The sequence below is a fragment of the Lingula anatina genome, chromosome 3 (assembly GCF_051362555.1).
Source record: "Lingula anatina isolate TDL-2025a chromosome 3, LinAna3.0, whole genome shotgun sequence".
Taxonomy (NCBI): domain Eukaryota; kingdom Metazoa; phylum Brachiopoda; class Lingulata; order Lingulida; family Lingulidae; genus Lingula; species Lingula anatina.
The window spans coordinates 88,522-112,435 of record NC_141769.1 but is presented as its reverse complement, the minus strand read 5'-3'; the positions used below and the strand labels follow the sequence as shown (position 1 = coordinate 112,435).

General features: G+C 36.8%; 3 protein-coding genes across 12 annotated transcripts in view; 1 reads left to right on the top strand and 2 right to left on the bottom strand.

Annotated features, from left to right (window-relative positions):
- The window catches only part of LOC106169133 (SUN domain-containing ossification factor), a 29,054-nt gene extending 25,060 nt beyond the window's left edge, over window positions 1-3,994 (top strand). For all 6 annotated transcript variants that reach the window (XM_087007942.1, XM_087007941.1, XM_087007944.1 and 3 more), the window contains 3 exons: window positions 731-830; window positions 1,060-1,124; window positions 1,369-3,994. In XM_087007942.1, coding sequence (XP_086864068.1) covers window positions 731-830; window positions 1,060-1,124; window positions 1,369-1,857 — 654 coding nt within the window. In that variant the 3' untranslated portion in view covers window positions 1,858-3,994. The remainder of the gene's footprint in view (window positions 1-730; window positions 831-1,059; window positions 1,125-1,368) is intronic.
- Window positions 3,995-4,316: 322 nt separating this feature from the next.
- On the bottom strand, window positions 4,317-22,668 carry LOC106169134 (NF-kappa-B inhibitor-like protein 1). Of its 5 annotated transcripts, none has more exons than XM_013548493.2 (6): window positions 22,546-22,668; window positions 15,167-15,370; window positions 14,342-14,445; window positions 13,889-14,019; window positions 5,282-5,378; window positions 4,317-4,945 (listed from the first exon to the last, which is right to left on the bottom strand). In XM_013548493.2, the coding sequence occupies exons 1-6, from the start codon at window positions 22,557-22,559 to the stop codon at window positions 4,383-4,385; spliced, it is 1,113 nt and encodes a 370-aa protein (XP_013403947.2). In that variant the 5' UTR covers window positions 22,560-22,668; the 3' UTR covers window positions 4,317-4,382. The 5 variants fall into 5 exon arrangements, with proteins under 5 accessions (XP_013403947.2, XP_013403951.2, XP_013403950.2 ...); XM_013548497.2 differs by lacking the exon at window positions 22,546-22,668 and adding an exon at window positions 15,835-16,272; XM_013548496.3 differs by lacking the exon at window positions 22,546-22,668 and adding an exon at window positions 15,726-16,270.
- On the bottom strand, window positions 17,514-21,217 carry LOC106169136 (E3 ubiquitin-protein ligase PPP1R11). The gene is made up of 4 exons (XM_087007947.1): window positions 21,030-21,217; window positions 19,639-19,744; window positions 18,823-18,942; window positions 17,514-18,534 (listed from the first exon to the last, which is right to left on the bottom strand). Exons 1-4 carry the CDS (start codon window positions 21,096-21,098, stop codon window positions 18,518-18,520), a joined length of 312 nt encoding a protein of 103 aa, XP_086864073.1. The 5' UTR covers window positions 21,099-21,217; the 3' UTR covers window positions 17,514-18,517.
- Window positions 22,669-23,914: the final 1,246 nt, after the last annotated feature.

The following is a 23,914-nucleotide window of genomic DNA, read 5'->3' as shown; positions in this document are numbered from 1 at the left end:
ACATAATGTGATATACTGGAGAAGTTACTTAATGAGGTAGGTGACCAGTCACATAATGTGATATACTGGAGAAGTTACTTAATGAGGTAGGTGACCAGTCACATAATGTGATATACTGGAGAAGTTACTTAATGAGGTAGGTGACCAGTCTCATAATGTGATATACTGGAGAAGTTACTTAATGAGGTAGGTGACCAGTCTCATAATGTGATATACTGGAAAAGTTACTTAATGAGGTAGGTGACCAGTCACATAATGTGATATACTGGAGAAGTTACTTAATGAGGTAGGTGACCAGTCACATAATGTGATATACTGGAGAAGTTACTTAATGAGGTAGGTGACCAGTCGCACGATGTGGTATGCTGGAGAAGTTGCTAAATGAGGTAGGTGACCAGTCTCATGTGATATACTGGAGAAGTTTCTAAATGAGGTAGGTGACCAGTCACATAATGTGATACACTTCTCTCATGTTGTAGCCAAATATTACAGTCACATAACGAAGTGCTGTTCTTCATGCAGTATCACATATAGACCCAGTGAAACCTTAAATTCATTTTGATGTATTGAACAGCAATTTCTTAACATTTGTCTTTGTTGAGTCAATAAATTTGTTTTTCCTTTTTATAAAGACAGTAGTGAATACACAGCGAACTGAAAAAAATGGATACAAATTTATCTTGCACCAAAACTTATGGGGTATGAAGTAAAACAGTGTTTATCTGTACAGGTGAAGAGCCATCGCCCCAACATTCCAGCCCGGCGTCTTTCTGTTGATGAGAGTGCATTCCTAGAAAGTCCAGAGCCAATCCTTACTGAGAGACTTTCTGGTAAGAACTGAAAATGATTTTAATAGGTTGTTGCAAGCCACAGTATGTCTGTACGTACAGAGTCACAGCAGAGAAGATGATTGGTCGGTTCTTACAGTGAGTCATATAGTCTCTAATCTTTGTTATCAGTAAACCACCAGAGACAGAACATTTAGTGGTGGATCGAAAGACTCATCAGTACCTGTCTTAGATTTACTTAATATGTGCTGATTCCCTTGGTTTATTGCAGGTTCAGATCCAGATTTGACCGTCATTCAGCCGTCACTGCCTCTTATCACAGATTCTCCACTGAGGGTAAGTATTTCAGTGTCAAACTCGGAAACCTAGAATAAAATCTTTAATACTGCTTTGGGTGTCTTTTCTCCATACATACAGTGTTTGTGATATGAAGATGAAGACTGTGTATACCACTGTGTATGATTTGATAAAAATCATAAACACTGTATTAAATTTATCTTGTAGTATCTGTTTGCATTTCAAAAAACTTCAAAAAGATCTCAAACTGTTTGATGTGTTTATTGCGCCTTTATCTTCACAGGCTCCACCAGATGCCAAGAAGAAGAAAAAGGTGAGGAAGCGAAAGTCTCAAGAGAAAGCGTCCAAGTTGTCGTCCCAGCTCCTTATAAGTCCGTCAGTTCACAATGATGAAGCAGTCCATGAAGATGTCACCAGTGCTGGACTTCTGTTTGCAGGTGTCATGAATGGCAGTCTAGTCCAGGGGGAGGAGGCCTTTAGTTCCCATCAATCTAGTCAAAGTTTTCCAAAGATGGACAAGTCTCCAACAGTGAATGGTTTTCCTCTATCTGACCAACATACAAACAGCATTGAAAACATTGGACCTATGGTAACTGGAAAGATGAATGGCCATTACAACAGTAACCATAACAACAGTAACCAAGGCAACAATAAAGTAACACTTAGGAAGAAAAAGAAGCAAAGAGAAGACCAATGTCAGCTACCTCCTTCCTGTCCAAAACCAGATAATCATATAAATTCTGTTGCCAGTTGGTTACCATGGAAACAGTAAATAGAGTGCTAATCAAAATTATCAGTGTGGGATCAAAATTGGTCATGAGGGGACAGTAACAAAATGTTTGGTTTATTGTTTTACTTCTCTACAAATGTACAGGAATATTATGGTAGGGGTTGGCATAGCTGCAGCTTATCACTGCTTTGTGCTTTGCAGTTGGTAAATGTTGTAGTCTTAGTGAAATGTTTGGGTTTTGACACTGTTAATTTGGCTTAAAAATCCACAAGAGAGGTAAAAGGCACACATCAGGTTCTGCTAACATGGCTGTGGAATGATGGCTGTGTCCAGTCAATATCGACATCTTATCTTGGTGGATATTTTATGGTACTAGAGACTTCCTGCCCAGTGGAAGTGCTTTACCTCGTGTACAGTGTGCAATGGTGTAGAAAGCAAGGTGCCCCACTGAGTATCATTTACATCATTGGAGTATCAGTAACATATGCAATTGAGTAGAAAGCAAGGTGCCCCACTGTGTATCAGTAACATCAGTGGAGTATCAATTCCATGTGCAATGCTACTCTGCAGTGACTGGAGCTATTACAGAACCAGAGAATACTAACAATAGTGACTGGAGCTATTACAGAGCCAGTGAATACTAACAATCAGTGCTGAAAGGATTACAGTGCTACAGAAGGCTTGCTTCAAGTCAATGTATTTTTATATGGTACAGGTTAGGAGTTATCATTGCTTTATTTATAGTGTCATGTTGTTGTTGTTGATTTTGTGTAAAATAATGATCAGTATTATTATATTTTATGTTAATATTGTTTATTGATATTGTTATTATATTGCGATGCAGAAGTGACTGTTTCCTTTGTTACCATGAGATTTTCTTTTCTTATAATAACATAAAGAACAAAGGTTATCTGCTATACAGTAAGTTATGCAGGAGCAGGGATGGTTTCAAAGTTTGGCTTCACACAGCAGAGGTTGGTCAGTTGTAAATATAGTTATAGAAAACCTCTTGTGTTACCAGTTGAAATAATCCATAGCACAGGCTTTGAAAAAGGCTTCTGGTTTCTAAATCTATCAAAATCTTATTTAAAAATTCCCTTATGTTTTAATTACTGTAAAATGTTAAAGCACGTTTCTTTAATAAATCAACTGGTGGAACTATTTGTATGGGACATTGGAAACTATGCTCAGTTAGTCAGGACAGAGCCAAGGATATTTATATATTCAGATAATAATAATTGTAAGAAAATGTGAAAGTTTCATGACTTGAACAGCAACCAGAAAATTCATGTGGGTGTGGATAAATACATGAATTAATACATTGTAAATCAAGTTTTGAATGTTGTGAACTGTCTCAGTATTAAAGGCATTCTTGTGAGTCTTGATGTCCCAGATTGCCTTCCATTGTGATCAGTACCTGTCTGTCATCATGATACTAGGAATGGGTATACGTGGTTCATGGCGTGATGGCAGTTATACTAACTGATAGAGAATACTAGGAGTGGGTACACGTGGTTCATGGTGTGATGGCAGTTATACTAACTGATAGAGAATACTAGGAGTGGGTACACGTGGTTCATGGCGTGATGGCAGTTATACTAACTGATAGAGAATACTAGGAGTGGGTATACGTGGTTCATGGCGTGATGGCAGTTATACTAACTGACAGAGAATACTAGGAGTGGGTATACGTGGTTCATGGCGAGATGGCAGTTATACTAAATGACAGAGAATACTAGGAGTGGGTACACGTGGTTCATGGCGTGATGGCAGTTATACTAACTGACAGAGAATACTAGGAGTGGGTACACGTGGTTCATGGCGTGATGGCAGTTATACTAACTGACAGAGAATACTAGGAGTGGGTACACGTGGTTCATGGCGTGATGGCAGTTATACTAACTGACAGAGAATACTAGGAGTGGGTATACGTGGTTCATGGCGTGATGGCAGTTATACTAACTGACAGAGAATACTAGGAATGGGTACACGTGGTTCATGGCGTGATGGCAGTTATACTAACTGACAGAGAATACTAGGAATGGGTACACGTGGTTCATGGCGTGATGGCAGTTATACTACCTGATAGAGAATACTAGGAATGGGAATACATGGTCCATGGTGTGATGGCAGTTATACTAACTGATAAAGAATAAATGAAGACTATTACCACTTTATTTACTATTGTTGGTTGTGCAGTAGAATTGCAGTAGAATTTGCAAGTTCCTGTGGTTATTTGTATGTTTGTTTTGACCCCATGATTTTTGTTTAGAAAAATCTGACTGAGGAGCACTTTTCAAGTCGCACTAAAATTGTACATGTTCAGGTCATTTATTATTGTTTTAAAAAATCCTGTTGGCAGTTTGTCTACATACTGTGTATGTAGTGTAAAACTTGCTCACCCCTGAAGAAGTGCTGAAACTTTCAGAGCTACCTTGTCTCTACTTGCAATTGTTTTTTGGTATATCTATAATGGAAATAACATTGTAATTGTATCTGACTCAATGTGACAAAATTTTATTAAGGTATTTCAATTCATAAAAGACATTATACACATATCTGAGGTATCAGCTTGTCTTGGCTTCAATGTCCTCACACAATTTATTTAATGTCTGGGAAATTTCTTTAATTTTCTCCAGGATTTTCTCCCTCTCATCCTGCTTTAACCGGTGTCCACATTTCTGTAGAAATTTGTCTGGGTGCCACCTGACTCTCTGCTCCCTGAGGTACTTCTTGAAGATGGTGGGATCCCCCTTGTTCTCTCCCCCAGTCACTATCTCCGCCCCTCTCCACACATCTGTCTTATCAGGCCAAGGAATGTCCCGATATCTTATCTGACTGCTGGAGTTTCCAGAGAAGAATTCCAGGCACTGTTCTTCATATTTCTGTCTCTTTTCTTGTATCACCTCTTCTTCTTTTCTCTGACCTAGTTTCAGGTATTCCTCATGTTCTTGTTCTAGTTTTCTTTGAAATTTCTTTTGCTTCTCCTTTTCTGTCTCCTCTTCATCTTTGGTTTTTCGTTTCCTGTCCGCCCCATGGTAATGCTGTTCTTTACTAAATTTCTCCTTAGCCATCCGTCTGCTCCACTCCTCATAAGACTCACGTGGTTGGTGAGAATCATGGTAAAAATCTGAAACGTCAAACAAGACCTCTGGTATATGATTATGTCCTTACTAAAAATAAAAATCAAAGGAGCATAGAAGACTTATTGGAACAAAAAAATGATCAATTACAATAAAGAAGGGTCTTTTCTCTAGTACTAATATAAACTACTTTTTCACCATCTGATAATCTCATCAATTCACTGGTTTGGTAATTCTTTAAATAAAGAAAACACTTTCAGAGAAAACAAGTATGTATTCTCTTCAACCCCCCCCCCCCAAAAAAAAAAAATTAAATCTTCTTTATTTTTCCCAAACAATAATTCCCAAAGATAAGGTCCTCTAAACCATGCAAGTCCCCATACCATATTCATATCTCTCTTCCAAGTCATCCTGCAGCTCTGAAAACAACTTGTCAGTCCAGTTTTCCTCTGGTGTCTCCTCTGAAGCTTCAGGAACAGTCTGCAATGTAAACCATTGATATTTTACTTAAAATGATGTGGCATGCCTCCGTTCATAAGTGCCAGGTTATCTAAAAGAAATATATATATATATATATATATATATATATATAATATGGAATCCTTTTTTATGTACAGACACAGATGTGTCTGTACATATAGCCATCATCTGCGTCTGTCGTCGCCGTCGTTGCCGTCGTCGCCGTCGCCGTGCACTTTTACCGATAACACGATAAATGGAAAACTGTTTTTTCTTTTGGTATGAAACTTACAGAACTGATGAATATTCATAATACGCAGGTCAAGTTCGAAAATCAGCATGATCGGGTCACTTTTAGGGAATTTATGCTGTTTTTTCACTTTTTTCAGCATATATGCAGCACTGATAACACGATAAGTGGAAAACCATTTTACCTTTTGACTTGAAACTTACAAAACTGATGAATATTCATAATACGCAGGTCAAGTTCGAAAATCAGCATGATCGGGTCACTTTTAGGGAATTTATGCTGTTTTTTCACTTTTTTCAGCATATATGCAGCACCGATAACACGATAAGTGAAAAACCATTTTACCTTTTGGCTTGAAAGTTACAGAACTGATGAATATTCATAATACGCAGGTCAAGTTCGAAAATCAGCATGATCGGGTCATTTTTAGGGAATTTATGCTGTTTTTTTCACTTTTTTCAGCATATATGCAACCCCGATAACACGATAAGTGGAAAACCATCCTACCTTTTGGCTTGAAACTTACAAAACTGATTAATATTCATAATACACAGGTCAAGTTCGAAAATCAGCATGATTGGGTCATTTTTAGGGAATTTATGCTGTTTTTTAACTATTTTTCAGCATATATGCAGCACCGATAACACCATAAGTGGAAAACCAATTTACCTTTTGGCTTGAAACTTGTAGAACTGATAAATATTCATAATACACAAGTCAAGTTCGAAAATCAGCATGATTCGATTATTGTTAGGGAATTTATGCTGTTTTTTTCACTTTTTTCAGCATATATGCAGCACTGATAACACAATAAGTGGAAAACTGTTTTTTCATTTGGCTTGAAACTTACAGAACTAATGAATATTCATAATACGCAGGTCAAGTTTGAAAATCAGCAAGATCGGGCAATTTTTATGGAAGTTATCCTGTTTTTTTTTTTTTTTTCAATTTTTTCAGCACTATACAGATCAAGTTTGAAAATAAGCTTGATCAGTTAAGTTTTGATGAAGTTATTAGCCTTTTTGTATATAAGTGGTTTTTCTTCAGATTTAATTCTTAAGCATGTTAACAGTCTCATAACGGTACTAATTGGATATGTTAAAGTGTTGTTTTAACATTTTCTGCTTCTTAACAATATTGTTAGTTGATTATATAAAAATGACGGTAAACCTATTATCCTGCATTGTGTAATAAAGTATCAAAAATGGAAAGGAACTCATCATTGCAGTTCGTCAGATTCAATCATTCACTATGTTCAGAATCTCCAAATGGAGCTAATTGGACATTATAAATTGTTCTATTGATATTTTTCCTATGTCAACAATTTTCCTAGTTGATCATTTAAAAATGACAGTTAATTGATGATGGTTTTATGTAAAAAAGGTGTTGAAAATGGAAAGAAAATCATTTCAGTACAGTTATCTCTTGTTAACATTTTGGCATTTTGAAAGTGTGACCCTAACTTCCATGTCCTTGGAGACCTTTCCATATCACATTTTCTGAATATCCATGATACTTTTATTTTTTTATAAAAAATTTGATGGTCATTATGCTGTTAAGTATTATGTTATATTGCATGAAAGTTAAAGAAAACCCTATTTTGGACACTGCTGCCAGGATAGCGATTAAGGGAAAACCATGTTACTTATGATAATCAACCTTACTGAAAAGAGTGAAGTGCAGCTTGTGTTGGAAAACCATCGTAATTGTTTTCTGTTTTGAAAGCAATGCAGTACAGTGCTATTTGGTGCAATAAATGTATATGGATAGTAGGCAGTTAATTCAGGGTTATAAAATAATTTGCTTAATTGATTTTCAAGTTATTTCAGGGTTATAAAATAATTTGCTTAATTAATTTTCAAGTGGGTATTAAATGAGATTACATAAACACACATTGAGATTTCATTGTAAAGTCCCATCGGTTTAGCTTTCTTAACTGTGTCACATAATTAGGAATCGATGATTATTATGCAGGTAAATGTTATTTAATATGGAAAATAAGTTTACAAAAAAAAATTTGTGTAACGCTTACATTAATGTTAAAGATGAATAACAGTGCCTTATTATTCTCAAACTCAATAGGGTTATTCATATCATGTTAGTAATTGTACGGCTAGATTAAAAGTTTGAATAGCAGCTTTATTGGTATTTTTTGTTATGTTTTATTTTACATTTTCTTTTAATTTTTTTATGCTGTTTTTTTCACTTTTTTCAACATATATGCAACATTAATAACACAATATAAGAAAAACAGCTTAGCCAATTGTCATTATACTCACAGGAGTGGTCAATCTTACAAAAATGCAGGTTGAGTTCGAAAATCAGTGTTATCGGGCCATTATTTTAGAAGTTGTACTGTTTTTATGTACAGACACAGATGTGTCTGTACATATAGCCATCATCTGCGTCTGTCGTCGCCGTCGTCGCTGTCGTCGCCGTCGTCGCCGTCGCCGTCGCCGTGCACTTTTACCGATAACACGATAAGTGGAAAACCATTTTACCTTTTGACTTGAAACTTGCAGAACTGATGAATATTCATAATACGCAGGTCAAGTTCGAAAATCAGCATGATCGGGTCATTTTTAGGGAATTTATGCTGTTTTTTCACTTTTTTCAGCATATATGCAGCACCGATAACACGATAAGTGGAAAACCATTTTACCTTTTGGCTTGAAACTTACAGAACTGATGAATATTCATAATACGCAGGTCAAGTTCGAAAATCAGCATGATCGGGTTACTTTTAGGGAATTTATGCTGTTTTTTCACTTTTTTCAGCATGTATGCAGCACCGATAACACGATAAGTGGAAAACCATTTTACCTTTTGACTTGAAACTTACAGAACTGATGAATATTCATAATACGCAGGTCAAGTTCGAAAATCAGCATGATCGGGTCACTTTTAGGGAATTTATGCTGTTTTTTCACTTTTTTCAGCATATATGCAGAACCGATAACACGATAAGTGGAAAACCATTTTACCTTTTGACTTGAAACTTACAGAACTGATGAATATTCATAATACGCAGGTCAAGTTCGAAAATCAGCATGATCGGGTCACTTTTAGGTAATTTATGCAGTTTTTTCACTATTTTCAATATAAATGCAACACTGATAACACAATATAAGAAAAACGGATTGGCCAATTGTAATTATACTCACAGGAGTGGTCAATCTTACTAAAATGCAGGTTGAGTTCGAAAATAAGCATAATCGGGCCATTACTTAAGAAGTTATACTGTTTTTTCACATTTCCTCAGATTCAATTATTAGGCATGTTAACAGTCTCATTATTTAACTAATAAGATGCCTAAAAGTGTTTGTTTGATATTTCCTGCATCTTTACAATATTGTTAGTTGATTATGTAAAAAACATGGTAAACTTGTTATCATGTATTGTGTAATAAAGTGTCAAAAATGGAAATAAACTCATATCATTGCAGTTTGTCAGATTCAATCATCCACTATGTTCAGAATCTCAGAATGGAGGAAATTGGACATTTAACACTGTTCTATTGATACTTTTCCCATCTCATCAATTTTCTTAGTTGGACATATAAAAATGGCAGTAAAATGTGTATTTTTTTTTACTTAAAAAAGTGTTAAAAATGGAAATAAACCCATTTCAGAACAGTGCTGTCTTGTTTACATTTTGGCATTATCAAGGCGTGACTTTGAAGTTCCATGGGCCTGAAGACCTTTGCTAGTCACATTTTCTGAATATCTGTGATACAAATATTTTATAATTAAAAATTGATGGTCATTAAGCTGTTAAACATTATGTAATATTGCATCAAAATTTGAAGAAACCCCCATTTTGGGCACTGCTTCCATGATGACCATTTAAGGAAAATCATGTCACTTACTGTTTTCAAACTTATAGGATAGAAACATGGGACTAAAATACAGCTTCAGTAGGCAATGCAGTCTGTTTGTTTTTTTTGTTTTTTTTTTTTTTTTTTTTTTTTTTTTTTTTTTTTTTTTTTGCAGTTAAACAGTTTTTTGTGAAAATTTAATTTTTCACATATTGGCATTTTCAAGGTGTGACTTTAAAGTTCCATGATCTTGAAGACTTTTGCTTGTCACATTTTCTGAATGTCCATGTTACTAATATTTTATTAATAACATTTGATTGTCATTATGCTGTTAAACATTATGTAATGTTGCATCAAAATTTGAAGAAACCCCTATTTTGGGCACTGCTCCTATGATGACCATTTAAGGGAAATCATGTCACTTACTGTTCTCAAACTTACAGGAAAGAAACATGGGTCTAACATACAGCTTCAATAGGCAACGCAGTCTGTTTGGTAAATTTTTCTGGCAATTTAACAGTTTTTTGTGAAAATTTAATTTTTCACTTATTTGCATCTTTATTTTCTGTTATTTGTCTGTACATTTGACAGCTTTGCTGCCTTGTTTCAAATTTCCTCAGATTCAATTCTTAGGCATGTTAACAGTCTCATTATTGAACTAATAAGATACGTAAAAGTGTGTGTTTGATATTTCCTGCATCTTTACAACATTGTTAGTTGATTATGTAAAAATGATGGTAAACTTGTTATCATGTATTGTGTAATCAAGTGTCCAAAACGGAAATAAACTCATATCATTGCAGTTTGTCAGATTCAATCATCCACATCTGCCATGATGACCATGATGGGAAAACCGTGTTCTTTATGATTGTCAAACTTTCAAAAAAGAAACACAGGACTAAAATGCAGCCCAAGTTGGAAAAGCAGTCTAATGGGCTTCTTTTTCTGGAAGTTATTCATTTTAGTGAAATATTCATTATCTTTTTGGCATATTCATTGTGGGACTCGGAGCTCCCATGGACATGAAGCCGGATGGTAATCAAATTTTCTACATGTTCATGCTATTTATAGTCAATAATCAAAAATTGGTGATAATTATTCTATAATTTATTATGTAATGTTACATCAAAATTGACAATAATCTTTTTGCACTGCTACTGCAAACATTATGAAAAGAAAACTGTGTTATTTATTATTATATTTAACTTAAGAGTATGATTTTTAGGATTGGCATGCAGTTCAAATTAGAAAGCCAGGTCAATTGGGTTATCATTTATTAATGAATTTAATGCAATTTTGTGTGAAATTTCATTTTTCTCATTCTGGCACTTTCTAAGTATAAACTTGAACTCTGATGGGCCTGAAGCCTTATGCTTTTACTCTCATCGGTGTTACCTGTTGTGCAAAATTAAAATTTGATGTTGACTGTGCAGTTAAACATAATGTATTATTGCATCAGAAGTGGTAGTCTCCTATTTTGTGCATTATTGTTTTGTGCTCTTCTTAAGTTGTGACTTATGGGCCTGAAAGACCTTTGAGAGGGTCAGTCTATAAATTTCCCTTGGGTATCACTTCGCTAATTTCAGTTATAAAGTAATTTGCCTAATTGATAGGCTACATAAAGCACACTTGTGATTTGAGATTACATAAAGCACACTTGTTGATATTTCCCTGTAAACTCCCATAGGTTAAGCTCTCTGCTAGATTAATAATAAGGAAGCAGTGATAATTATGCAGGTAAATTTTGTTTAATATTGCAAATAAGTTTTATATATATATATATATATATATATATATATATATATATATATATGTCAAACTGAAAGATTAAAAGTTTGAATAACAGCTTCATTGGAATTATATTTACCTCTGCCAAGGAGGTTATATTTTCACCCCTGTTTGTCATCAACATAACTCAAAAAGTTATGGACCGATTTTGCTGAAATTTTCAGGAACTGTCAGAAGTGGGCCAAAGAGGACAAAAATCAATAATAATCAACAATTGCTACCTTGGCAGAGGTCTGCACTCTCGGAGTGCTTTTCTAGTTTTGTTGTTTTCCTTTATAATTTTTTCTCAAACACTTGCATTTGTGACTTTAAACTCTCATCCGCCTGAGACTCTGACATTTCTGTTTTTCCACATAAGCAGTTGTATTGTTTTTTATGTCTTTAAACATTATGTTACTTATGTAATATTATTTTATGCACTGTCATCATTTTTCAAATATTGATACTTACATCATGTGAATTTGAACTCTCATGGTCCTGAAACTGTAATCTTATTGAAAGGGTAGATTGAGACCATCTTCTGGGACTTCCGGAAGACAGTCAGGTTATTAAGTTTATATTGCCTGGTATCTATTTTTTCTTCTGTTGGAAGACCATCGAAATGGAGGATGGATCAAAATAGATACTTTGGAATACTGTCAGAAAATATCTCTGGGTCCGCTCATGTTATTGACCATTTTACCTGTTGTGCATGATTAAAATTCAGTGTTGACTGACAGTGCTATTATAAGCATTATTTATTATTGCATCAAAATTGACAAAATGACCTATTTTGCATCTTTATTTTCTGTTTTTTGTCTGTACATTTGACAGCTTTGCTGCCTTGTACTCTCATTTTGATAAACAGTCAAATTATCACAAGTCTTGGGCATTAATTTATTTATAATTAACATAATTCTGACAAGGTATGCAAAACCTATTAATAATACATTACTTTCAAATTGATCATTACTGACCCAGTTAGCGTATGATTCAACATATAAAAGATTATGAAGGCATCTCAGCCTACTGTACCTGGGTTACATGGTGTCTTAGCCTATGAACTACTGCACCTGGGTTACATGGTGTCTTAGCCTATGAACTGCTGTACCTGGGTTACATGGTGTCTTAGCCTATGAACTGCTGTACCTGGGTTACATGGTGTCTTAGCCTATGAACTACTGTACCTGGGTTACATGGTGTCTTAGCCTATGAACTACTGTACCTGGGCTACATGGTGTCTTAGCCTATGAACTACTGCACCTGGGTTACATGGTGTCTTAGCCTATGAACTACTGTACCTGGGTTACATGGTGTCTTAGCCTATGAACTGCTGTACCTGGGTTACATGGTGTCTTAGCCTATGAACTGCTGTACCTGGGCTACATCAGGGGCGGATTTAGGCCGTCTTCTGGGTCTTCTGGAAGACGGTCAGATTTTCAAGTTTACATTGTCAGCTATCTGATGTTTTCTGTCGTTACCTGGGTTACATGGTGTCTTAGCCTATGAACTACTGTACCTGGGCTACATGGTGTCTTAGCCTATGAACTACTGTACCTGGGTTACATGGTGTCTTAGCCTATGAACTACTGTACCTGGGTTACATGGTGTCTTAGCCTATGAACTACTGTACCTGGGTTACATGGTGTCTTAGCCTATGAACTGCTGCACCTGGGCTACATGGTGTCTTAGCCTATGAACTACTGCACCTGGGTTACATGGTGTCTTAGCCTATGAACTGCTGTACCTGGGCTACATGGTGTCTTAGCCTATGAACTGCTGTACCTGGGTTACATGGTGTCTTAGCCTATGAACTGCTGCACCTGGGCTACATGGTGTCTTAGCCTATGAACTACTGCACCTGGGTTACATGGTGTCTTAGCCTATGAACTGCTGTACCTGGGCTACATGGTGTCTTAGCCTATGAACTGCTGTACCTGGGTTACATGGTGTCTTAGCCTATGAACTGCTGCACCTGGGTTACATGGTGTCTTAGCCTATGAACTGCTGCACCTGGGCTACATGGTGTCTTAGCCTATGAACTACTGTACCTGGGTTACATGGTGTCTTAGCCTATGAACTGCTGTACCTGGGCTACATGGTGTCTTAGCCTATGAACTACTGTACCTGGGTTACATGGTGTCTTAGCCTATGAACTGCTGTACCTGGGCTACATGGTGTCTTAGCCTATGAACTGCTGCACCTGGGCTACATGGTGTCTTAGCCTATGAACTACTGCACCTGGGTTACATGGTGTCTTAGCCTATGAACTGCTGTACCTGGGCTACATGGTGTCTTAGCCTATGAACTGCTGTACCTGGGTTACATGGTGTCTTAGCCTATGAACTGCTGCACCTGGGTTACATGGTGTCTTAGCCTATGAACTGCTGCACCTGGGCTACATGGTGTCTTAGCCTATGAACTACTGTACCTGGGTTACATGGTGTCTTAGCCTATGAACTGCTGTACCTGGGCTACATGGTGTCTTAGCCTATGAACTACTGTACCTGGGTTACATGGTGTCTTAGCCTATGAACTGCTGTACCTGGGCTACATGGTGTCTTAGCCTATGAACTACTGTACCTGGGTTACATGGTGTCTTAGCCTATGAACTACTGTACCTGGGTTACATGGTGTCTTAGCCTATGAACTACTGTACCTGGGTTACATGGTGTCTTAGCCTATGAACTACTATACCTGGGTTACATGGTGTCTTAGCCGTGTTTTCACATCAACTAACAGCTCTCTGGCTGTGACGCCTCTGTTGTTGGCCACATCTAGTGAATGTGAACATGCCTTGATCAGTGGAAGTACAAGGTCTGTATACACTGAAATGTTTAGAATACCAAACCTAATTAATGTAAATAAGTCAATATACTTGAGTTATGATTTTCTTTTCTTTGCAAATTAATATAAGAATAAAAATAATTCATTTCTTAAAACTGCATTACACATGCAACTCAGCGCTGTTCAAATATGTACATTAAAACTTAAAACTACACAAATAAATTAAAAACTAATATACAAGTTATTAAAACTAAACAATACAAGTTAATCAAAATACTTTCAAACAAAAAAGGTTTTTTTAATTCTTTCTAAAACAATGATAAGAGTGATTATCAGTAGTGAGATCATCATGCCTAGACTTACCATATGAATTCCCTGTTTTTGTGGCATAAATAGCAGCAAGGTGAATCCCCAGGTTTCCATCTGCATCACATAGCAAGGGATCCACCCCTTTCTTCAATAAAAACCTGAAAATTGATATGGTCTCATTAAGCAACACTATCTACCTCTTTAGACCCTGTAGTTTCCTCCTTGCAACAAAAGATTCTGATAACTTCATTTTCACAAGATGAGACCATAACCTGCATGTTAAACAAAAGATTCTGATAACTTCATTTTCACAAGATGAGAACATAACCTGCATGTTAAACAAAAGATTCTGATAACTTCATTTTCACAAGATGAGAACATAACCTGCATGTTAAACAAAAGATTCTGATAACTTCATTTTCACAAGATGAGAACATAACCTGCATGTTAAACAAAAGATTCTGATAACTTCATTTTCACAAGATGAGACCATAACCTGCATGTTAAACAAAAGATTCTGATAACTTCATTTTCACAAGATGAGAACATAACCTGCATGTTAAACAAAAGATTCTGATAACTTCATTTTCACAAGATGAGAACATAACCTGCATGTTAAACAAAAGATTCTGATAACTTCATTTTCACAAGATGAGAACATAACCTGCATGTTAAACAATATATATATACACATATATCTTAATTCACCTCTTTAAAACACAAAATATTGCAAACATTCATATCTACAGTACCAAATACAACTTGGTCTCCCAGATACACACACATGCATGCACACGCACACACGCACCCATCCCTATAGCACTTATGCAGGCATTGTGGTCACACACACACATACACACACACACATTCCTACAGTACCTAATACAAGCATCGTGGCCCCCCAGGCAAGCCAGGTGGAGCAAAGTCCTGTCATGGTCCAGCCGTATTGTGCTGACATCTATGTTACTGTGTTTCTTCACATAAGACTTCAGCCTGTGTACCCTGTCCTCCTCTATGTACCTCACCAGTCTGGTGATGTTCCTCTTTGTGGTCATCTCATGGTGTGGACTGACCGGGCAGGGGCTGTGATGGAGGGGGTGTACAGATTACAGTATGACACTGGATCAGATATACTTTTAGTGCTAAGAACGAAATGGTACTAACGTCAATAAAAAAAAAATAATTTTAAAAATAACGTTTATGGCACAGTGGACGCATGAAAGGTTGCAGGAATACTAAATTAATCTACATGTACATACACTATTACAGTCTGTCTTTTCAACCTCTGGCACGCACTTTTTTCTCAAACTGTAGTATTACATAGTACAATTAGTAGCGACATAAAAAAAAACGTCAAGGCTACGTTGTCAGAGATGAAAGAGCTAGGCTGAAATTACTCAGCACTAGTTAACGTTGAATATGTTATCATTTAACTTACCGGAATTTATTTCTCGTTCTTATGATACATATTCAATTCAAATATTTTCACACACGTGATCTGTGCAGGTGAGAACATTATTAAATTGAGTTGACGAGACAAGCCTTACTTGTTATCCCAGCAGCGAAAGAGACTGTCTTGGCATCCTAGTGGGTAAAATGCTTACCAGCGATACTACGGAGCTCGCGCAGTAAAGGTGTTTATGTTATTTGCCAAAATAAAACATGATGTAAAGCTGTAAGCAGTGTCCTTTTTTTTTTTTTTTTCAAATGTAACTTATTTCATGACAATTTCAACTTCTGCACACCAGCCGATATTGAGTTAGTGATATCAGTGGACATCATCCTAGGTGTCACAGTTGCTCAGAGAAGAAATATGCTGCCTATCTGGCATTTTACAAAGACAATCTATGCCATGGAGTTTGCTGTTTACAAACAAAGGCTGCCTTTCTGTTTTGGCTGGCTGTCACACAGTAAAGGATACTGTCAGAGGCCACACGGGACACTGTCAGAGGCCACACGGGACACTGCCAGAGGTCACACGGGACAGTGACAGAGGTAAAACAGGACACTGGCAGGGGCCACAAAGGACACTGACAGGTCACACAGGACACTGACAGGGGTCACAAAGGACACTGACAGAGGCCACACAGGACACTGACAGAGGTCACACAGGACACTGACAGAGGCCACAAAGGACACTGACAGAGGTAAAACAGGACACTGGCAGGGGCCACAAAGGACACTGACAGAGGCCACACAGGACACTGACAGAGGTCACACAGGACACTGACAGAGGCCACAAAGGACACTGACAGGTCACACAGGACACTGACAGAGGTCACACAGGACACTGACAGGTCACACAGGACACTGACAGAGGTCACACAGGACACTGACAGAGGTCACACAGGACAGTTTAGCAGGCCTAAGGATTCCTGGTTACTTTGAAATTCTTTTTTCTTTGCCTTTTGAAAAATACGCCTCACAAATCATCATACTAGTATCTCACAAATGCATGGATGGTATATTTTAGCTGAAGATTCATTTTTGAAAAGCAACGCAATCATGTTGATCAGATAAATTCATGATCAGACTCACTACCTTCATTACATTGTCAACATCAAGTTACCCTCTCCTGGACTGGAAAGCAAGAAAATAAATAAATAAATAAATAAAATAAATTAATGAATTACTAAATTGTTGATGAATTGCTCATCCAACTGCTTGTATCACCACCCTTTAGGTGGGGAATCCTCATAATCAAAACTTTATTTGATGCACACATGCACGTGGCACAGATTAAAATGGGAAATAACTTGGAATGGCCGTAGCCTCCGGGGGGGCAGCTGCCCCCCCTGGGATTTGAGGTGCAAAAAAAAAATAATCGCAAAGGTAAAAAAAAAATAATAATTCTGATTGAGCAATAAATAACAGTTAAAATGCGCCAGAATGCAGTATTATACATACAGTTTTTAAAAATTTTCCACACCCTGGGAGGGTGACACCCCCTCCCACACCCTCCCCCGTCGGGGGCGAAGCCCCCTCGTGTCCGCTTACTGCCCCCCCCTGGCATTTTACTCCGGCTACGGCCCTGCTTGGCATAATTTTCCAAGTGCCACCACATCTTTATTCAAATTTTTGTTGATCCATTATTTTTCCTGCAGTGGAATGGTTGCAAAAATCATCAGTTCAAACGCTGATTTATATGTTCAGGCATGTACATATATGTGTGTGGATGTAAGGACAGACTGATGAAGAAATATCCAATACTCAAATATATGTAACATCCAGTTTTTACTTTTATTCACTGATTACATCCATTACAATAGGCTTATTTACAAAAAATAAATAAATAATAATAATAATAATAAATTAACAGAAGTACATGTGTCAGCTGAGATCCTTTTAAACACAAGTTTTAAATGAAAGATTCTTCAAAATACAGTCAAAGGAGGGCAGCTGATACTATGTTCATCCATTAAAAATAAATTCAACAGATAACACTTTAAACATTTTTTTACAAGATTTTGTAATTTTATCAGATGAAATGTATCTGCAAACTATGACATATGATGAAAAGTAATCAACTGTTTATATGACAATTGTTTCCAAACTTTTACCTCTAACCCCTTTTTTTCCAATGATATTTACAAATTATATACATGTTTGCAATTGTTTTGGTGTGTAATAGTCAATCTCTAACAATTTGGTGTGTAATAGTTATTATAGCACTTCATTCACTGCACTTAAAGCTCTTATGAGATTCTACACCTGCAAAAAGTTATGTTTGGTGAGCAGTAAGCAATCGTGTTTTAAAGAGACTTTGAAGAGTACAGTACCAAATCAGCCAATCACAAATCTGCCGCAGCTCTGGACAATGAAGCCAGCTGTAATTAACACAGTAGATATCTTTAACTGGTGAAATGATTTCCTGCTGACAACACAGTGGACATTTTAAACTAGTATAGCAAGATTTTTTCCCTGATATACAGCACACATCCTGTCTCAAACTCTATGAAACCATTTAAATTTTAATATCAAACCAATAAAGTACTTGTTCTTCATAAAGCAGTCATATAATCTGCAGACTTTTTATGTACAATTCACCTCAACGTACTTCTATGTAATATATACAAAATGAGATACAGCAAGTTGATATCAACAGACAGGCCACACCCACTATTGAATCTGCAGACAGGCCACACCCACTTTTCAATCAACAGACAGGCCATGCCCACTGTTCAATCGACAGACAGGCCACACCCCTTCACTGTTGTTATGGTTTCCTGGCTAAGTGTCTCCTGGGTCTGAAAACAAAGCAAAAACTTTGATAATTATAACAAAAGGGAACTTGAAAACACCTACATGATATAGCATGACCAATAATTAAAACTTTTCTTTTGTTGTTATCGTACAGTGTTCTCTATTTGAATTTTCATATACTTCTTAAACAAACCATATTTCCATGTAACTAAATAAAATGGTCCAATTAATTGGCTGAGATGTATGGATTTTGAAATGATATATGTAGACTGTTCTAATTGGTTGAGCTGCATGGACTATGGTACAATATGCAGACAATTTCAAATCCTAACCTCCTTTTTGTGTGAAGTCCTTTGGAGTGTGGCCTCTGCAATGATCACATTCACCGTCTGAGTCGGAATCAGAGGAGGAATCTTCCCCAAATATTTTTGGCTTTTCATAAATGCAACAACCTGAACATGGAGATGAGAAAATGAATGTAAATCATTCCTGTTAGTAGTATACTGAAATATTTTATATGGTGCTAGGCAAAGTACCAAAGTGTTGTCTTTAAAGTTCTAGCTCCATGATAAATATCCATATTATGACTAAAATATGCCATGTTTAAAACATTTAACCTGAATTGGTAAATTAAGACTAACAAGTTTTGAGCTTAACATTTAACACAGACTTAACAGAGGTTTAGGTGAAGACCATTTGACGTCACATTAAGACACAGAGAACATGTTTGCTACAATGTTTAACAGGAGCCCATAGGGTGATGGAGTCTTTTGTCCTAAGGGATGAAAATAAATTTTCTTGACCTGTATTAAGCCAGTGGTTAGTTGTTCAAATACTGAGTGTTCACTGTTTATGTTGCAGTTATTAATTACATTTGTATTTTTTCTTTCCCATATGTTCATTGACTATGTTGCAGTTATTACTTACATTTGGATTTTTTCTTTCCCATATGTTCATTGTTTATGTTGCAGTTATTACTTACATTTGGATTTTTTCTTTCCCATATGTTCATTGTCTATGTTGCAGTTATTACTTACATTTGGATCTTTTTCTTTCCCATATGTTCATTGACTATGTTGCAGTTATTACTTACATTTGGATTTTTTCTTTCCCATATGTTCATTGACTATGTTGCAGTTATTACTTACATTTGGATTTTTTCTTTCCCATATGTTCATTGTCCACTGTCCCTGTTGTCCATTTCACTTTCTTGTCATTCTTTGGTTTCTTCAACTTCAATACCAGTGAAGGGCTCTATTATAAAATAAATAAATATGTAAAAAGAAAGCAATATTTTTTTTTTATACTTTGTACTTGAACTATTGCACACAACACTCATATATATTATAACCACCCATGTCTGCCAGTTCACAATATTAAAGCTAAGCAAAAGAATTAACAAAAATTAAGATATATCTATACCCCCACTGATATATTATTAAGGACATGGAGTTATATCTTATTCCATATTTCATATAAACTGAAAATTTCTTTAAGCCCCATAAATCCAAATGTCTCTTTCTTATTGTTCTAAGCAAACTTCTTTCCCTCCCAGTTCTTTCTAGGACTTATTTGAACATTGTTGATATATTCAATCCACATTATTCTTAGCATCATCTTCATGAATCCCATTTCTACAGCCTGCAATCTTTCTACTGTTGCATTGGATATATTCCAGCACTCACTGTCATAGGTCACTACAGAATAATAGCACTCTGAATTTTTTTTCAACTTCATTTCCCCATCTTTGAGTATCTTATACATTTTCTGAAACAAATGCTTTGTCCATTCTTCTTTTAGTTTTTACTGATTTCTGTCTCACATATTGTTGCCATCTTCCAATTCATAGGTAGGGGTGTTGCTTTTTCTTACTAAAAACTATGCATTTGGTTTTCTTGCAATTTATTGAATGGCCCATTTGTCTGCTTTCATCTCTATTTATTTAATAGTGCCTGTGGTTTCTCTTGCAATCTTGTGCTGGAAGCCCTAACATCAGCATATCTCATGTTTCTGATGTCCCTGCCTCGAACAGCATATTTTTCTTATTGGTTTATTTTCTTATGATCACTCCATATGTTAAAAAGATCGGTGGGGGGGGGGGGGGGGGGGGGTAATATTACCCCCTTGCCTTACACCTCTTTTAATCTTGCTGTAATCACTGTGGTCAATTCCAATTATGATGCATACAGATTGTGCCCAGTACAATACAGCATTACCGGTATAATATTAACCGGACAAAGATTAAATATCCAAGGGGCCCTGGGGTGAACTCCCCAATGACAAAAGTACACTGAGTTTATTAATAACTCCAGCATTTCGTCTTTTTCACATAATTACACTTAAAATTTAAAACGAATAGTAACATACCTTGCCAATGAAATATATAACACAGATGCTGAGCTGACGAATGTCCCAGTTTCGATGCGCACAAAAATCGTCAAATTCGGGTCATAAGTAAGCTCAGCATACTGTACCGTCTGTACCGTACTGAGTACTTTCGTCTTGTGGAGTTCAACCCCCTTGACAACACCACTCTTACCTTGGCCCCCGTGTCCGTGACTGTCTGAGTGACGGCTACAGTCTGTCCAGACGTTTCGCCTTCTGCCATAACACACTTTGGCGAATTTAAGTCACTTTTCTTCTATGTTTTCAAAATCGGCCGATGGGATATGAAATGGGTGAAAGAAGGAAACAGGAAGTGGTCTTAAATTACGCATCTACTGTAGATGGCGCTGCTGCACAAGACAAGCCTCCTTATTCTACAGTTTTTTAACGTTAGGCCCTAACTTTTCAATATTATTTCCCAACGTTACATCTTCATAATATGTGTGGTGCGAACTGATTAGTTGTTATAAAAAATGCTTTCTTCTTAGTTTGAATTAATCTTAACATATCATAATGTATTTACATATTTTTAATTTAAAATTTTCCATCTTACGTATGTACTATGTAGTATATTTTATAGGATTTGAGTTAGATTCACTCATACATGATCTAAAGTGTGCATCAACTTCTCTGCATGCGCGCACGTTTATTGCGATAATATTAACTTTCAGCTTATTAATGAAAACATTAACTTTCTAACAACGTAAAATACCAATTTTGAAAGTAAGCCACGCGTTGGGTTTATCTTCCAGTAGGGGCTTACTTTATCTTTTGGTTTTGAGAATCATATAGGCTTAACGATAAGTGAGTTCATCGATAGTCACTAGACATCCAGGGTGGACATCTAGGGTGGATAAAGTACGTTATCAATTGATTTTTAGGGTTTCAAAAATTTTATAGGCCCTCCACCAAATATTAAGTTATCAACGAGTTTGTTTTTAAGTTGCGGTTGTTTTTTACTTTTAACCGATGATAGGCCTATGTTGAGATATTTTAATTTCTGCTTTCAAACGTGACTTCATTTAAACCCCACAGCTAACAACACCACGGGGTACGTGGAGCTGCCTGTGTGTGAAGCGCTATTTACGTCATTGAATAAGTGGACACGTGCTCCTAAAGAGCGATCGGTCTCTTTTTATACTTTTTTGACTACCACACGGAAACGGCAGCCAAACCCCAATCCCTACGTCACAAACTTTATGCATATTTTACCCTGTAAGTTCTTTTAAAAGTGACGGAGGACAAAACTGGATCCAAGCCGAATTCAATTAGTTTTAAACAGAGTCATTTGTAAGTGAAACACCAATTGAGCTTATGCATAGAGACGCCATCAAAGATTGCATTCCCACAAATTTAGATCGATCCATCTAGATCGACCTAACTCCCTGGAGTTCACGCTAAATTGCTGTCAGCCGAGCGCGCGCGGAAGTTAATTACCCCCTTACAGCTTTTAGTAGGCGGGACAGACATTTAAGCGGCTAAGCTGACAGTAATCTAGTGAGACTCCTCACGGGGATAGATCGATCCGATCTAAAATCTGTGGGAATGCAGTCAAAGTAAAGTTATAAGCCACCAACTAGTCTTCTTGGTTTTTTTTCTGATTAAACACCGCCTACAATATTTAATAAAAGAGGGCGCAGAATCCAAAACAGCTTTAAGGAAATACGTACCTGTCATTAGGCATTTGTCCAAGTTCATAAATGAAAGTTATCAAACACCCAGCCGAAATATCTTCGTACCGTTAGCTTAGGCCAGCCTGGGCGAAGGCCTTTATCAGACTGATGTGAGTAGATGTTGACACTCACTGACCGCTAGGTGGTGTAGCGGCCAGGACCCTCTTATAAATGTCAGGTAGATCAACTACCTAGCGGTCAGTGAGTGTGAACATCTACTCACATCATTCCAATGAAGGCCTTCGCCCAGGTTGGCCGTAAGGCCACACTTTTTTATTTTTATGGATGACATCCTCTGGGGACCCCAAAATCGGTGCGAGCGGGCGAAAAAAAAACAGTCCAAAAAAAAATCTGCTTAAGAAAAGTTATGTTTTCAGTACACAGCTGGAAACACTAATTTACCACAGAAACACGTATCAAACTAACAGCATGTCTTTATCCATGCTCTCAAAATATTAAAGCACTGTGAATAGGGCCTACTTCGCAGAAAGGTAAAAAGTCATGAATATATAGGCCTATGCTGCATATTACCAAATCTATTTAAGGATATTTCATGCATTCTGTTGGTATAGCAATCAATAAAACAAATATCAAATAAACAGAGTGTCTTTATTTGTACTCTCAGAAAATTAAAGCATTGTGAACACTTCACAGAATTGTTAAAAAAATGAAGCAAAGATAGGCCTATGCTTCCTACTACCAAATCTAAAAAAGGTAATTTTGGTCGATGCCATTTTGTCTACTTCGACTCACACGTAGCAGCCAACTATCGGGTGGCCTGTCCGACCTTCAGTCCACCAAATACCACGACGCTCTTGTCGACCCTTTTTTCCCTACAAAAAAAAACCTGGTATGTGCTGCTTTGGACAGAATGTCACTGAAATTTTCCGGGCGATGATCGCTGGCCGCGGTCAGCCTTTCATATAATTGTAAAAAGGTGATATCTCCATGTACTATATCAATGGCAAACCAATCCAAAACGACGGCCCCCGTTCTCTTTATGACTTTAATTGTTGTGTATTTTGAAGTTAATGCTAGAGATGAATTTGACGGCAAAGCGGCCATATTTCCACGTGGTGATAATACGCATGCGCAGAAAGCTCATTTTCCGCACTCGGAACTACTCGGATGTCTCTGCAGTCGACAATGACGGTATGGAGCTTGCGGAATTAGCCGAGGATTGCCGATTGCATTTTCCTGCAAATTCACTTTGAGGATTCATGTTGATTTACCGTATAGATCTTGGTACTAATAGAAGTATAAATATTTTGATGCATCTAGAGAGATCTCCATAATAGTTGTTGAATACAGGCCGAGCTTTCGGCCCCTGGACCTTCTTCGGGGATTATGAACAACATTTTTGCGA